The sequence below is a fragment of the Toxorhynchites rutilus genome, chromosome 3, assembly GCF_029784135.1.
Source record: "Toxorhynchites rutilus septentrionalis strain SRP chromosome 3, ASM2978413v1, whole genome shotgun sequence".
In the NCBI taxonomy this organism is placed as follows: Eukaryota; Metazoa; Arthropoda; class Insecta; order Diptera; family Culicidae; genus Toxorhynchites; species Toxorhynchites rutilus.
In genome coordinates, this window is record NC_073746.1 from 203,455,672 (window position 1) to 203,471,409 (window position 15,738).

At 43.1% G+C, this 15,738-nt stretch overlaps 2 protein-coding genes across 18 annotated transcripts in view; both read left to right on the forward strand.

Annotated features, from left to right (window-relative positions):
* Positions 1 to 950, forward strand: part of LOC129778889 (allatostatin-A receptor) — an 81,284-nt gene extending 80,334 nt beyond the window's left edge. For all 17 annotated transcript variants that reach the window (XM_055786043.1, XM_055786044.1, XM_055786046.1 and 14 more), the window contains one exon: positions 75 to 950. In XM_055786043.1, coding sequence (XP_055642018.1) covers positions 75 to 173 — 99 coding nt within the window. In that variant the 3' untranslated portion in view covers positions 174 to 950. The remainder of the gene's footprint in view (positions 1 to 74) is intronic.
* A 10,212-nt stretch (positions 951 to 11,162) lies between these two features.
* On the forward strand, positions 11,163 to 14,698 carry LOC129773850 (uncharacterized protein K02A2.6-like). Its single transcript, XM_055777508.1, has 4 exons — positions 11,163 to 11,181; positions 12,784 to 13,361; positions 13,410 to 14,513; positions 14,567 to 14,698. Exons 1-4 carry the CDS (start codon positions 11,163 to 11,165, stop codon positions 14,696 to 14,698), a joined length of 1,833 nt encoding a protein of 610 aa, XP_055633483.1.
* Positions 14,699 to 15,738: the final 1,040 nt, after the last annotated feature.

The following is a 15,738-nucleotide window of genomic DNA, read 5'->3' on the forward strand; positions in this document are numbered from 1 at the left end:
GGTGAATCGACCGAATTTGAAAATTATTTTTTCTCTCTTGTTTATCTTTGTGGACACATCATGGCTGCTTGAAGGTGATATGGTGCGGGAAGCCCCCTTCACTTATTCCACATGGCCCTCAAACCAAAACAACCCGAACTGGAAACGGCACATCCAATGCAGATGGTTTATGAGTGGAAGGTGTCGAAAAAGAGCTCCCTGAAAAGTACATCGAAATCACAAGTGTTTGATGAGAAATTCCACCTTGCAGAGATTTGAATACAAGTTTTGAGGATGCCAGCAGAGTTGGAAGAGTATGTCTTACGTGCTCAAAAAGTTGGACGAACAACTGACGATTAGCAATCAAGTTATTGATTCATAGTTGATAGTGTGATTATGGCAGTTTTATAACACTTCTAAGTGTAACACATAGAAAATTCATTGATAGCTCAATATAAATTTCAACAAAAATATAGAACAAACAAATATACTTTTTTACAAAGATTCTAATCCGGTTATTGATGGATAAAAGCTACAATCGACGCCAAAAAATACAAAATATCCCGAGTCCTCCAAACAGCTCAACTTGAGTGTTACATGAATAAATTGAAGTCCGTTCATCAAATATCAACTAGACAAACTCATTTGATTTAATGCATCCGCTCTAGAATTAAAATAATGAGTAACTGTAGTGTGTGTGAACGCCTCCAATTTCACAGTAAAACATAGTTGTGTAGTTAGTAATTTATATATATATTTTTTCACCAAGTCAGATCCGCGGTGTTTTGGAGTACAATATTGTGAACCAAGATGTATTTTTCTAAAAATTGCCAATGTGACGTTAGCACCAAAGCATTACATGCATTAAACTTTAAAAAAGTGTTTAAATCTTCGAAAATTTATACTGTTTGTATCAAAAGATTGAAATTTTTGAATGTTTATACGGGTAATAAAATTTTAAATATATTGATGACCACATTTACAGTGTAAATTATTTTGGTCGAACCCACGATAAATACAATACTGTACCGCGACTTATGAGAAAGGCCTTTCAGCCATCTTGGAATTTTTCCGCAGTGTGTGTAAACAACAATCAGCAATATTTTGCAATATTTTTTTTTACCTTTTTTGTGTGGAATTGTTTTGGTGGCAATAAGAGCATTGAAAAGTTGAAAGGTAAGTCTTTTCATATTCCGACAAAAAAGAAGTTGATTGCCTAGTAGATTATCTCTTGAAGGAGAACATAATACGGCATAGTGATTCTCCCTATTCATTTCCGATTATATTGAGAACTAAGAAATCTGGTGAAAAACTGTTATGTATTGATTATAGGTCGTTGAACAAGATAACTGTGCGTGACAGTTTCCCGATTCCGCTTATTTACGATTTCTTGGAGCGGTTGGAGGGTAAGAAGCAAGGAGCTGGAATTGACAGGTGGTTCGTTTTTGACAGTATGAGGATAAGGCATGGAAGATGCAAGAGGGGATGAAAAATGACAGCGACTATTTTTGTTTATAAACAAACCAGGTCCAATTTTTATGCTACATAGCGTTTTCTGCACACCAACAATTACCTACGCTGGACCGGTTTCAATCGAACTAGCTGTTGTGTCCCGCACGATCAGGTGAGTCTCCAGCCGAAGCAGCAGTCGTCGGGAAACGACATGCCTGGATATCCAAACCGTTGCGCTCACTCAATCGTAATGGGTCGTCAACGACTAATGTGATCAAAGCGAATGGAACTAGGAGCAGTACGGTACAAGCCCGCCGGTAGTGGCTCTTTCATATACCCACTAGCACAGCTCCCACAATCGCTGAATTGCCAATCCCAGCAGCAACGGCAACAATCCTCACGTCCCGTAAAACAGCAATGAAGACAATAACTTGCAGCAGTCACCGAAACACAACAATGATGCCAACAGCGTAAACAAACAAACACATAGCGGTATGCATTCTTCATTGCATGCCATTTGTTATCCTCTTTCTCGGAAACGCTAGCCGTTCATTTGGCCGCTGTCAATTCGAACTCAAGTAATGGCTGAACAGCAATTCTGACATAACGTTCCACCTTATTATATCGCCTTGGTAAGAAGTACTTTACAGTATTGGATTTGAAACATGGGTTCCATCAGGTTAAGGTTTCTGACAAGTCTATTCCGTGTTTGTTCTGTCATACTGAGGTTGAGTTGTTAGGTGTTACGGTGAGTCAAAAAGGTATACGACCCAATAATGCACACCTAGAGGTTATTAATAGTTTACCGTTTCCGTCGGACGCTAAGGAGATGAGCAACTGCCTTGGTTTGTTTTCATATGTCCGTCGGTTCGTTCAGTCTTTTTCAAGTATTTCGAAACCGTTGCGTAATTTGGTCAAACCTGGTGTAAAGTTTGTCTTCGATGAGAAGTGTAAGCACGCTTTTCTGTATCTCCGCGATAAATTGGTATATTGCTACAGAAACAGGAAGACGGGAAATGGCACCCAGTTGCGTATTTTTCAAAGCGTACCTCTTCTGCTGAGTCGCGTTATCATAGTTTTGAGTTGGAAACTTTGGCTCACTCCGTAAAATCCGTATATACCTTAAAGATATTCCATTTAGAATCATAACTGATTGTAATTCCCCAACTATGACTTTGAATCGTAAGAGCGTTATTGCTAGGATAACCCGTTGGGCTTTGGAATGAGAGAATTATCATAACACCATCTTAGTGGTTAAGTAATTACTCACGTCGATGCTATCCTTCAGTTTTCGTCCAAACTTTTGAGAATTCTGATCAAATAATATCCGCTGTGAGCCCAGATGATATCCTTTTTCAGTTGCAAATTACTCAGAATCGGGACGACAATATTATTAGGTTACGTGATAAGTTAGAGAATCGTCCGGTCAAGGGCTTTACGTTAGAGGATGGATTGGTCTGCTCTGAGTCGCTATCCTCCAGTTTTCGTCCAAACTTTTGAGAATTCTGATCAAATAATATCCGCTGTGAGCCCAGATGATATCCTTTTTCAGTTGCAAATTACTCAGAATCGGGACGACAATATTATTAGGTTACGTGATAAGTTAGAGAATGGTCCGGTCAAGGGCTTTACGTTAGAGGATGGATTGGTGTATAGACTGTCTGGTGCTGATAAACCCTGTTACCGTTTGTATTGTCGACAATGTTTCTATTGAATGTTCAGTATTTTTATTGGCGGAGGAGGGGGCAGAGCAGAACAATTAACGGGAATCGGATAACACGCGAAGAGAAACCGTACCGGAGAAAACGTGTTATGCAATGTGCTTTTATTTCTCTACTTGTGGTTACAATAAAAGGCAAAACATAACAGTCACTTTCGGTTAATGATGGCGAAGATGATGGATAACGCAAAAGGGCGTATTCGCGCATTATGTACTAAACAGGGCTGTACGGCCAACACTCCTCCTCGCGAATTCGGCTTTAAACATCTTCTCCCGGTTTGTCTACCAGACCTAGCTCCATCACAAATCGCTTAACCTTTGTAGCACCTAGCAGTTTCGTTAAGATATCCGCCACTATTTCTTCCGACGGACAATATCTCAACTCGATGGTCAGATGCCGCGACCTCGCGGGTATAATGGTACCGCGTATCTATATGCTTCGTTCTCTTCTTATGCTGATCGAGGGTAACGAAGTCGAGACAGCTCCTATTGTCTTCGAATACTACTGTTGGTTTCATCTGTTCTTCGTTGAGCTCCTCCAGCAACTTCCGCAGCCATACAACTTCGTGTGTAGCCTCGGAGAGAGCAACGTACTCTGCCTCCATGGTTGATAGTGTCACGCAACTCTGCTTCCTACTAGCCCAGCTGACGGTGGTTCCTCCTATACGGAACACATAGCTGCTGCAAGACTTTCTATCACTGCTATCACCAGCCCAGTCGGCGTCGCAGTAGCCGACCAGCTCGAACTTCTTCTTCACGTTCCCCAGCTTCAGCCTGTAGTCTACAGTATGCACTAAATAGCGTATGATCCGCTGACTTTCCGTCCAATCCAATCCAGATGGACAGCTGATCTTACGGATTAGAATTCCGACGCAAGCCGCAATGTCAGGTCGACTGTTCGTTACGAGGTATAACAGGGAACCGATAAGACTGCGGTAATCTTCGTTGTCCTTGAGCTTATTTGCGTCCTTGGTCAGCTTGAAATAACCTTAATCCATTGGGTACTTGGAACCCTTCACTCCTTCCTTTCCGTAACGCTTAACGAGTTTCTTAATAAAACTCTCCTGGATGACGCTGTAGAAGCCACTCTCGTCCCTTCGTACTCGGAGTCCCAGAAAACAGGATACGTTGCCCAGCCTCGTGATCTGAATCTTCTCTTGCAACGCTCTCTCGATGCTCATGATTTCCTCCTCCTGCGCACAAGCCACCAAGATATCATCTACGTATAACAGTAAATAGATCCATTCACCACTGGTTAGACGTTTTCTGTATAGGCATGAATCGCTTTCACACTGGCTGAACCCTAGCCCCGTCAGAATTTGGGTTATCGTCTGATGCCAAACCCTGGCCGCCTGTTTAAAGCCGTAAATACTCTTCTTCAATTTACATACTTGATGCGACTTCTTCGGGTTCGCAAACCCCGGCGGTTGACGCATGTATGCGGATTTCACGTCCAGATGTTTAACGTTCATTTTCTGTCGCCCTGCGACAGCCAACAACACGCGAAGGGTCGACTGCATGGCAACAGGGGCGAAAATCTCTTCATAGTCGAAACCACTAACATTTTCCTTGAAAGTAGCTGGTTCGTTCTGCTCCATTGCCACGAGACCCATTTCGTAGTCATTGAATCGAACAGGTAGCACATTTCGCGTCAATCTTGGATGCTCCTCCGTTGGTTGATTTTTCGACACTTCACTTCTGTCCATTGGTTCTTCTTCATCATTCTTTTCTTCACCGGAATACAGTTCTTCGGCACTTTCATATTCCAACATATCGTTTTCTTGATCCGGCTCTTCGTCGGTGTTCACCAACGGTACCAGTTCCACATTCGATTCGACCATAACAGTCTTACGCATCACTTTATCGTCTACGTTTTTGTTCATTTGCCAGTCTTCCACAAATTTCACATCACGACTGATTGTAATACGATGACTGCTCGTATCAGGAAAACGATACGCCTTATGCTGGTTTAAGTAACCCACGAACACCATTTTTCTCGATTTCACTTCCATTTTCTTCCTTTTCGCTGCAGGAATCTGCACCCATGCTTCGCATCCAAAGATCCGGAAATGTTCCAAAGATGGCTTCTTGTTGTACCAGCGTTCGAACGGACTCATACCGATGGACTTGGTTGGCAAACGGTTCTGGATATAGGTTGCCGTCAAAACCGCTTCGCCCCAGAATCGCTGTTCCAATCCGGCTTCCAACAGCATGCACATCATCATTTCCTTTAGGTAGCGATTTTTTCTTTCCGCTACCCCGTTTTGTTGGGGGGAGTACGGATCCGTAAATTGACACACTATTCCCTCCCCTTGGAGGAAAGCCTGCAGTTCCTTTCCGGTGTATTCGGACTGCAAACTGCGGGGCGTCTTTCCGATCTGTGTTTTGCAGAACTGCACAAACTGCTTGATTTTCTCTGCTGCTTCGGATTTGCATCGTAGTAGGTGCACGAACGTCATACGGGTGTAGTCATCGATCAAAGATAGAAAGTATTTATTTCCACTAGGCGTATCTGGCAACGGCCCACTTAGATCGGTATGCACTAGATCCAGCTTGTCTTTGACACCACGATTGGCCTGCTTTGGGAACGGAACTCGGGACATTTTCCCTTCCAAACAACAACGGCATGTCGACTTGTTGCCACAATCGACTAACTTCATTCCCTCTGCATAACCGTTGGTTGAAATCGCCTGGATCACATCGATATCCCGATGTCCTAATCTACGATGCCAGGTGTACTGGCAGTTCTCGGAATGAGGTGATTGAACACTCAGCCAGGCGTGCTCAGGGGTGCACAATCGGTACAAACTACCGTGGCGCAACGCAATCGCCCTGATTCTCCCCTGCTGGTCTAACACTTCATAACGGTCACCAGAAAAATTTACTTTAAAACCTTTATTTGCGAGCGTACTCACCGATATGAGGCCGCTTGCTAACTTCGGGACACAAAGCACATCGTGTACCACAATATCGACAGGCTCACCCTCGTTGTCTATGCCAACGATCGTTCCGTTGCCGATACCGGATGATTCGGCCCGTTCTCCATCTGCCAACATCACGCTTACACCTTTCGTTCCAGTGAATGCCTTGAAAAATTTCTTGTCGCCGGTAACGTGGCGAGATGCTCCACTGTCAACATACCACCACGAAGGCTCGCTGCGGCCAACCATCCAGGCAAGTGGTCCATCATCAACACTTGCTTTCTTCGCTTTTGCGTGATCAGATTTCTTCGACTGGCTCGGTCCCGCAGTCGATCCATCATTGTTTCCAGAATTCTCAGAAACCTCCTTCATCCAGACGCGACAGTTTCGCTTGAAGTGGCCGGTCTTGTGACAGTGGAAACAAGTGGGGGGATCTTTCTTTCCGCCACCTGAACCACCACGCTGCTTCCGAAAGTCCATCCGCAAAGCCTTTTCACCACTTCCACCTCCTGCTGCAGATCCGCTCCTTTCTCGCCGTTTCTCAGCCTCGGCGAGCAGCTTCGATTTCACCATATCGAGAGTCAATTCATCGGCTGATCGCTGCTCCAGCACCGTCGTCAGGGAATCAAATGAGTCAGGCAGTGAGCAAAGCAACATCGCAACATCGCAATACGCTGTAGCAAATCTGTAAAATGCTGCAGATGTTGCTCCATATCGCCATCTTCTGAAAGCTCCAATCGCGTTAGCTTTTTAGGAAGGTATACCTCCGAGCCTTTGTCATGATAATCCTTCAGTGCGTTCCATGTATCCTTGGCACTGGTACAGTTTCGGACGATACTTGTTTGGCTGTCATCGATGCACAAACAAATCGTGGCTCGGGCTTTCTGGTCTGCTTTTGTCCATACTGTCGTCACAGGTTCAGGTTTCGCATCAGTAATTACGTTCCATAGCTCATCCTTAATGAGCATCATTTCGATTTTAAACTTCCAGGACTGATAATTCTGGTTGTTCAGCTTGGGAAGTGAGAAACGTTGCTGCTCAGCCATTGTTCAGAGAAAAAAAATTCACTCGCGGAATCTAACCTATCGCGCGTTTCGACAAACTTTTCGATACAACGAAAATTACTTTCCGGCACAACAAAAATTACTTTCTTTCTTCGCAATTATCGCTCTGGGCCCATAACCTATTGGCGGAGGAGGGGGCAGAGCAGAACAATTAACGGGAATCGGATAACACGCGAAGAGAAACCGTAGAAACCTCTACTTGTGGTTACAATAAAAGGCAAAACATAACAGTCACTTTCGGTTAATGATGGCGAAGATGATGGATAACGCAAAAGGGCGTATTCGCGCATTATGTACTAAACAGGGCTGTACGGCCAACAATTTTGAATTAAGTTTGTAGAAAATATGCCATAAAAGACTTACACAATTGTTAGGGATTAGGTTAAGTAACATGTACACATTCACATAGAAGCAAGAATGAGAGAAAGGAGAGGATGCAACGGAAGTAGAGATAGGGTTAGAGATGAACAATAATGAATATATAGAGGAAATGATAGAGAGAGAAACAGAAGAGAAGAAGAGAGAGTGAAGACAGAATAAGGCAGATGAAATGATCGCTGAAATGATGGATCATTTCCCGACCAGAACGACGACTGAGCACTCATAAAATACACATAGAGAAAAAGTTGTATATTCTCTCAAATTATTAAATTGTTATCTGTGACACATAAATCCGTGAGAACCAGTGGTAGCTGATAGAATCAGGTATTTGTCAGATTTGTCTTTTATTAGAATTTTATAAGAGGCTCAAAGTGGAAAATTATTTCTCTCTCTATACTATCAGGACCCGTTGATTTTGAGTTTAAGAAGCAATCGTCATCATAAACCTGTAATACTCAGCGAGCAGCGTTGTATACAGCGTATTCAGCCGGCAACCAGGAGACCAGCGGAAGACACACCAGACACCGACACACACCCACACAGATTTGTACCAGATAGGTAATAAAATAACGAAAAACAGGAAGTGGGTTATATCTATGGTATAACCGCAAGGGTGACGTAGGACTCTCGTTGATATAGAGATCATTTGTATGAAGTTGAATCTGAATTCATTCTGAATGAATGAATATTTGGAGAACTTCGAAAACGAGAGCGTTACGTTGGAGGCACAAGGTTTTATGCATCCAATATTGGATACGGAAATATCCTACTGATGGGGAAGAATAATCTTCAGAAGCTATCCTGTTGATTGCGATTGATTGAAAAACCACAAAACCAAATGTATTTGGTCACAGTGTTACATGGATAGAAAACATTCAATTAAACTCTTTCACATGAATATATTTTGAAAATTCCCAGAGGAACTGGCAGATTATTTTCAGTAACGATTAGATATTTCCACATTTTCCTCGATACTGGAAGCCCACCAGTGGTTAATGCCAACTTGATAACCACCTGTTAATAGCACTTGATTGAAACATATTTGGTCACAGTGTTACATGGATAGAAAACATTCAATTAAACTCTTTCACATGAATATATTTTGAAAATTCCCAAAGGAACTGGCAGATTATTTTCAGTAACGATTAGTTATTTCCACATTTTCCTCGATACTGGAAGCCCACCAGTGGTTAATGCCAACTCGATAACCACCTGTTAATAGCACTTGATTGAAACATATTTGGTCACAGTGTTACATGGATAGAAAACATTCAATTAAACTCTTTCACATGAATATATTTTGAAAATTCCCAGAGGAACTGGCAGATTATTTTCAGTAACGATTAGTTATTTCCACATTTTCCTCGATACTGGAAGCCCACCAGTGGTTAATGCCAACTCGATAACCACCTGTTAATAGCACTTGATTGAAAAACATATTTGGTCACAGTGTTACATGGATAGAAAACATTCAATTAAACTCTTTCACATGAATATATTTTGAAAATTCCCAGAGGAACTGGCAGATTATTTTCAGTAACGATTAGATATTTCCACATTTTCCTCGATACTGGAAGCCCACCAGTGGTTAATGCCAACTCGATAACCACCTGTTAATAGCACTTGATTGAAACATATTTGGTCACAGTGTTACATGGATAGAAAACATTCAATTAAACTCTTTCACATGAATATATTTTGAAAAATCCCAAAGGAACTGGCAGATTATTTTCAGTAACGATTAAATATTTCCACATTTTCCTCGATACTGGAAGCCCACCAGTGGTTAATGCCAACTCGATAACCACCTGTTAATAGCACTTGATTGAAACATATTTGGTCACAGTGTAACATGGATAGAAAACATTCAATTAAACTCTTTCACATGAATATATTTTGAAAATTCCCAAAGGAACTGGCAGATTATTTTCAGTAACGATTAGATATTTCCACATTTTCCTCGATACTGGAAGCCCACCAGTGGTTAATGCCAACTCGATAACCACCTGTTAATAGCACTTGATTGAAACATATTTGGTCACAGTGTTACATGGATAGAAAACATTCAATTAAACTCTTTCACATGAATATATTTTGAAAATTCCCAAAGGAACTGGCAGATTATTTTCCAGCAATGATTAGATCTTTCCGGAACTTTCTCGATGCTGAATGGCATCCTAACGGAAAGAGTTCTGCGCGTGTATGTGTCGATCCTTCGCCGTCCACCTCCTCCAGCACGTTAGGCAACGATGTTGTCTTGTCGATGTCCTCACGAAAAATAAATGTGTCTCACCACCAGAATATCGCTTAAGTATGCTTTTTGTGTGTGATTGAACCGAGAGAAGGTGTGGTTTACGATGGCAATTTGGAAGGCAAACTAGAGGGGAATGAACTCTCTGAGCTCGGAACTTTCGGCGACTGAGCAATAATCGATTGCGGGCGCATACAATATTGGATACGGAAATATCCTACTGATGGGGAAGAATAATCTTCTGAAGCTATCCTGTTAATTGCGATTGATTGAAAAACCACAAAACCAAATGTTTTTGGTCACAGTGTTACATGGATAGAAAACATTCAATTAAACTCTTTCACATGAATATATTTTGAAAATTCCCAGAGGAACTGGCAGATTATTTTCAGTAACGATTAGATATTTCCACATTTTCCTCGATACTGGAAGCCCACCAGTGGTTAATGCCAACTCGATAACCACCTGTTAATAGCACTTGATTGAAACATATTTGGTCACAGTGTTACATGGATAGAAAACATTCAATTAAACTCTTTCACATGAATATATTTTGAAAATTCCCAAAGGAACTGGCAGATTATTTTCAATAACGATTAGATATTTCCACATTTTCCTCGATACTGGAAGCCCACCAGTGGTTGATGCCAACTCGATAACCACCTGTTAATAACCGCGCGTGTATGTGTGTTTAGCGATGTCTTCCCAGGGAACCGTTTGTGGCATCACTCTCCTCCTGATAGATTCCCTTCTGGCCTAGGGTGCACAAACAGGCTCTTGGTGACACCGTTCATCCGCGCTTTCATGATAAATAAAGAGCTTCACCGCAACAGCGACAACATGCTCCAATCGCTGTTCAATTAGAACTGAGTGGATTTCCGAGCGCCGCTCGCTTATATACCGATTGGTGATTTCAATAGCCTGTTTTGAAAGCAATTTTAAGACTATTGAAACAAGTTTTTGGATCAAAAAGTAACAAGTATAGAACGCGTAGACATTTTATCTTTCGAATGAAGTGTTTATCATACCATTTCGTTCAGTTGTTTAGGAGCTATTAACGCTCAAAATCTCGGTCTCCGGCGTAACGCTTTCGTTTTCGAAACTTTGATTTTACACCCCGGTATAGAAATGAAAGACGTAGTCCTACGTCAAAAATTATATGTGCACTTTTTATTACACTCTCAATCCGAGCCTTAATAAACTTTTCAGAAGAGCCGACCGTGAGAGCGATTGGCCTCAAGCTCGAGCTTGCCCACATAAAAGAGGCCTTGAAAGCCCAACCTCAAAGTTTCCCGAGGCTCAGACCAGGAACCGAGGTGTTGCAGGACGTCCTTCTGACCCCGGAAGTAATAACCTCTACTTTATGTCCCGTGTGAAATGCAGAACAATATAATATGCCTGGTCCAGGAGAAAGTATGTCATATGAGAACAGAAAAATGCGTTGATCAAATGAAGATGCATTACTGGTTTCCGTTTATGAAGGACAAAGTGACTAGATACATTCAGAAATGTGTACGTTGCGTTTTGCATTCTGGATCCGATAGTTCAGCTCGTAATTTGCATAATATTCCGAAGAAGTCTATCCCATTTGATACAGTACACGTTGATCATTTTGTCCCTCTTCCGTCGATATTATCTTAGAGAAAACATATATTTGCAAAACATATATGTCCCGTATCCGTACCTCTAGGCATCGTTCGTATAACGTAAACCATGCGCCAAACAAGCGTTCGCCATAGCATGCATACAAAGCCATACATTGGTGGCTTGAAACTACTAGGAATATAAACACTTCTCATCATTTTGCTCTATTCTCAAAAGAAACGCTTCTGTTAATATTACTGGCCTCATGCAAATTGCATACAGTTCATTTCGTTTTCACCGTGAAATGACGTTCGTGATCAGGCCCAATGCTCTCGGAATCTCTTTTTGATTTTCCTTCGCCGTTCTCTTCTCCGTTGTCAAACACAAATTAAATATAGTCTTTTCAGAATATTCGGCCGACAGTGTGCGCACTCTTGACAAATCCGACTGTTTGGTTGGCTCGGTGCGCGCACTAGCAACCCAACCCGACCAAACTATCGTCTGAAAAAAAATCTGCAGTGTGCGGGGCCTCTTATTGTTGTTATCAGCGGCGAAAATTGAAATAGTTTTTTCGCGGTTGCCAGTGATTGTTAAAGTTACGAATACCGCGTAATGTACCAATCATTGGTAGGGATGTGTATCGCATCTGACATTCATTTTACATACTGTTGGTAATATTTACAGAAAATATGTACATTCTACTAAAGTTCGCTTTACTAAAGATTTGGTAACTTATTTTAGTAATTCAATTTCTGGGTGTAAGAACAAAAGTAAATAAGTGACACTGATGAAAAACGAGCGAATGACACTGAGACAAAGGCCCTACTTCTTTTGACGATATTTTCGACCAATAGATAGAATTTTGTGGAAATAATATCTCTCAAAAATTCACATGCCCTAAATATCACACTGAAATATCTTCACGAATTTCATAATGTCTTCAAAATGTCTTCACAAAATCAAATGTCTTCAAAACTGTAGCAGACCTTGCTTACTTAGAAAAATATGAGTTTTATGTATTTGATTAAAATATAGTTTGTTAGGTAACCACCAAGCAAAATAGACCTGTTTTTAGTCACTCTGAACTACCAGTCTGTCACTGTGGTTACGGATACAACAATTGGCGACGAGTGAAAAATTTGAAGAATCTCGAAGTCTCTCAAGCATCTCGAAACTTTCAAGCCATCCGAAGAAAATGTCTGATGCGGATCTGAAGAACGCGATTCTGCAGCTCACCAATCTCATCGCTAAGCAGCAGCAGCGGATAGAAAAACCTTGAAAACCGTGCGAATCCGGCTGGCAGCGGCAGTGAGAAAATCATAGAATCCCTGGCCAACGGCATTCAAGATTTCCAGTACGATCCGGACGCATGAGTTTTTTTCGACGGCTGGTATGCGAGATACGAGAACGTTTTCACGAACGACGATGAAGCCCTGGATGATGCCGCCCGAGTGAGATTGCTTCTACGCAAATTAAGCACCCAGTTACACGAGAAGTACGTGAATACGATTCTTCCCAAGCACCCTCGGGACTACACTTTGGACGAGACCATCAAGAAACTGAAAAAATTGTTCGGTCGCCAGAAATCAGTTTTCCATTGCCGTTACCGGTGCCTGCAGTACTCGAAAAACGATGATTTTACATCGTATGCTGCCATGGTGAACAAACACTGTGAAGCTTTTCAACTCTCCAAGCTCACACCGGATCAATTCAAAGCCCTCCGTATTGTCTGTGGACTCCAATCGCCACGGGATGCAGACATCCGGGCCAGATTGATTTCGAAGCTGGAAGCCGACGAAAACGCAGCAGAAGATGCAGGAAAAGTAACTCTGGAAAATCTTGTGGAAGAATGCCATCGCGTGGCCAACCTCAAGCAGGACACACTGATGGTGGAGAGCAGAGAAGCACGCAACGTCAACATTGTTACTCGCAAACAGAAGAATCCTGCTACGAAAAAGCACCAAAAAGTTCCTAAAACGCCCTGTTGGAAATGTGGAGACCAGCACTATGTCCGTGAGTGTCCGTTCGCTTTGCACACTTGCTCAAAATGAGAGCAGCATGGACACAAGGAAGGCTATTTTTCCAGTAGCAAGCCTGGCCCATCGAAGCAATCAAAGTCCAAAGAGAACAAGACGATAAGCATTTTTACGGTTTACAACATCGGAGGCAAGCGGAAGTTCGTTCCGGTTGAGCTCAACGGTGTAACAGTCAATCTTCAACATGACTCGGCGTCCGACATCACCATTATTTCGAACGAAACATGGATCAACATTGGACAACCACCCACTCAACCGACGATGGAGTCTGCAATCACTGCTTCTGGAGGCAATCTAAATCTTCTTTCTGAGTTCCAGACCGAGATTGTCATCGGTGACGTCACCAAAACTTGTCGCATCTTCATCTCGGACAACGATGAACTCAACATTCTGGGCATCGAGACTATGGATCTGTTTGATCTGTGGTCAGTTCCAATTAGCAGCCTGGTCATCGTCAACGCCATCCAGCAGACACAAGAACAATTCATCAATCAATTCAAGCATCAGTTCCCGGAAGTTTTCCGAAGCTCGCTGGGTAAGTGCACGAAAGTACAAGTGAAGCTGTACCTGAAGTCCAACGTACGTCCCGTTTACTGTCCGAAGCGACCCGTTGCATATGCTGCACTGCCTAAAGTAGACGCAGAACTCGAAAGGCTCCAGAAATGTGGTATCATTTCTCAAGTTCAATTCTCAGACTGGGCAGCTCCAATAGTCGTCGTACGCAAATCAGACAACGTATCAGTCCGTGTGTGTGGAGATTATTCTACGGGACTGAACAACGCGCTGGAATGTGACCGGCATCCTCTGCCACACCCAGACGACATCTTTGCGGAACTGGCTGGTGCACGTTATTTCACGCATCTCGACTTGTCAGACGCCTACCTGCAGGTCGAGGTTGAGGAAGAATCCCGCAAGCTGCTCACCGTGAACACACATTGTGTGGACTCTTCCAAAACAACCGACTTCCTCCAGGAGTTAAATCAGCACCAGGTGCATTCCAACGTATCATCAATAGCATGGTGGCCGGCACCCCTGGAGTCAAGCCATACTTGGACGACATCCTCATCGCTGGTCGCACCAGGCAGGAGAACGATCGGAACCTCTACACTGTTCTCGAACGTGTGCGTGAGTATGGTTTTCACTTACGCCTCGAAAAATGCCGTTTTGGGCTACCTCAGATCGAGTTCCTAGGGCATATCGTAGACAAAGACGGTATCCGACCCGACCCTTCGGAAACTGAAGCTATTACCAAGATGCAGCCTCCGAAGGACGTCAAGCATCTCCGTTCTTACCTTGGTGCTATCAACTAAAGGGTGTGTCACATCAAATTGCATCACGGAAAAAACGCTGTAGAAATTCGCCCAGTAGACCGATCCTTTTGAAAATTTTAGACAGTAAAATAAAAACTATTAAACAACTTTTGGCATTTTCTTTTTATTCATACTTCGAGCCCAAGCCCGTATGCTCGCACCTTCCTATTTACCCCGTCCATAAGGTTCTGTACAACGTCAGGTTGTAGTTTTTTTTTTTAACAGAAATCCATTTTCTCTTGAAGTCCGCCTCCGATTTGACAACTTTTGGGTTCTTTCGGAGGGCCTGCTTCATAATCGCCCAATATTTCTCTATTGGGCGAACCTCCGGCGCGTTGGGCGGGTTCATTTCCTTTTGCACGAAGGTGACCCCGTTGGCTTCGTACCACTCCAACACGTCCTTTGAATAGTGGCACGAAGCGAGATCCGGCCAGAAGATGGTCGGGCCCTCGTGCTGCTTCAATAGTGGTAGTAAGCGCTTCTGTAGGCACTCCTTAAGGTAAACCTGCCCGTTTACCGTGCCGGTCATCACGAAGGGGGCGCTCCGCTTTCCGCAAGAGCAGATCGCTTGCCACACCATGTACTTTTTGGCAAACTTGAATAGTTTCTGCTTGCGAATCTCCTCCGGAACGCTGAAATTGTCCTCTGCGGAGAAGAACAACAGGCCCGACAGCTGACGAAAGTCCGCTTTGACGTAGGTTTCGTCGTCCATTACCAGGCAATGCGGCTTCGTCAGCATTTCGGTGTACAGCTTCCGGGCTCGCGTCTTCCCCACCATGTTTTGCCTTTCGTCGCGATTAGGAGCCTTCTGAACCTTGTATGTACGCAGGCCCTCCCGCTGCTTGGTCCGCTGGACGAATGTACTTGACAAATTCAGTTTATTGACGACATCCCGGACCGAACTTCTCGGATCACGTCTAAACTGCTTAACTACGCGCTTGTGATCTTTTTCACTGACGGAGCATCCATTTTTGCCGTTCTTCACCTTCCGGTCGATGGTTAGGTTCTCGAAGTATCGTTTTAGTACTCTGCTGACCGTG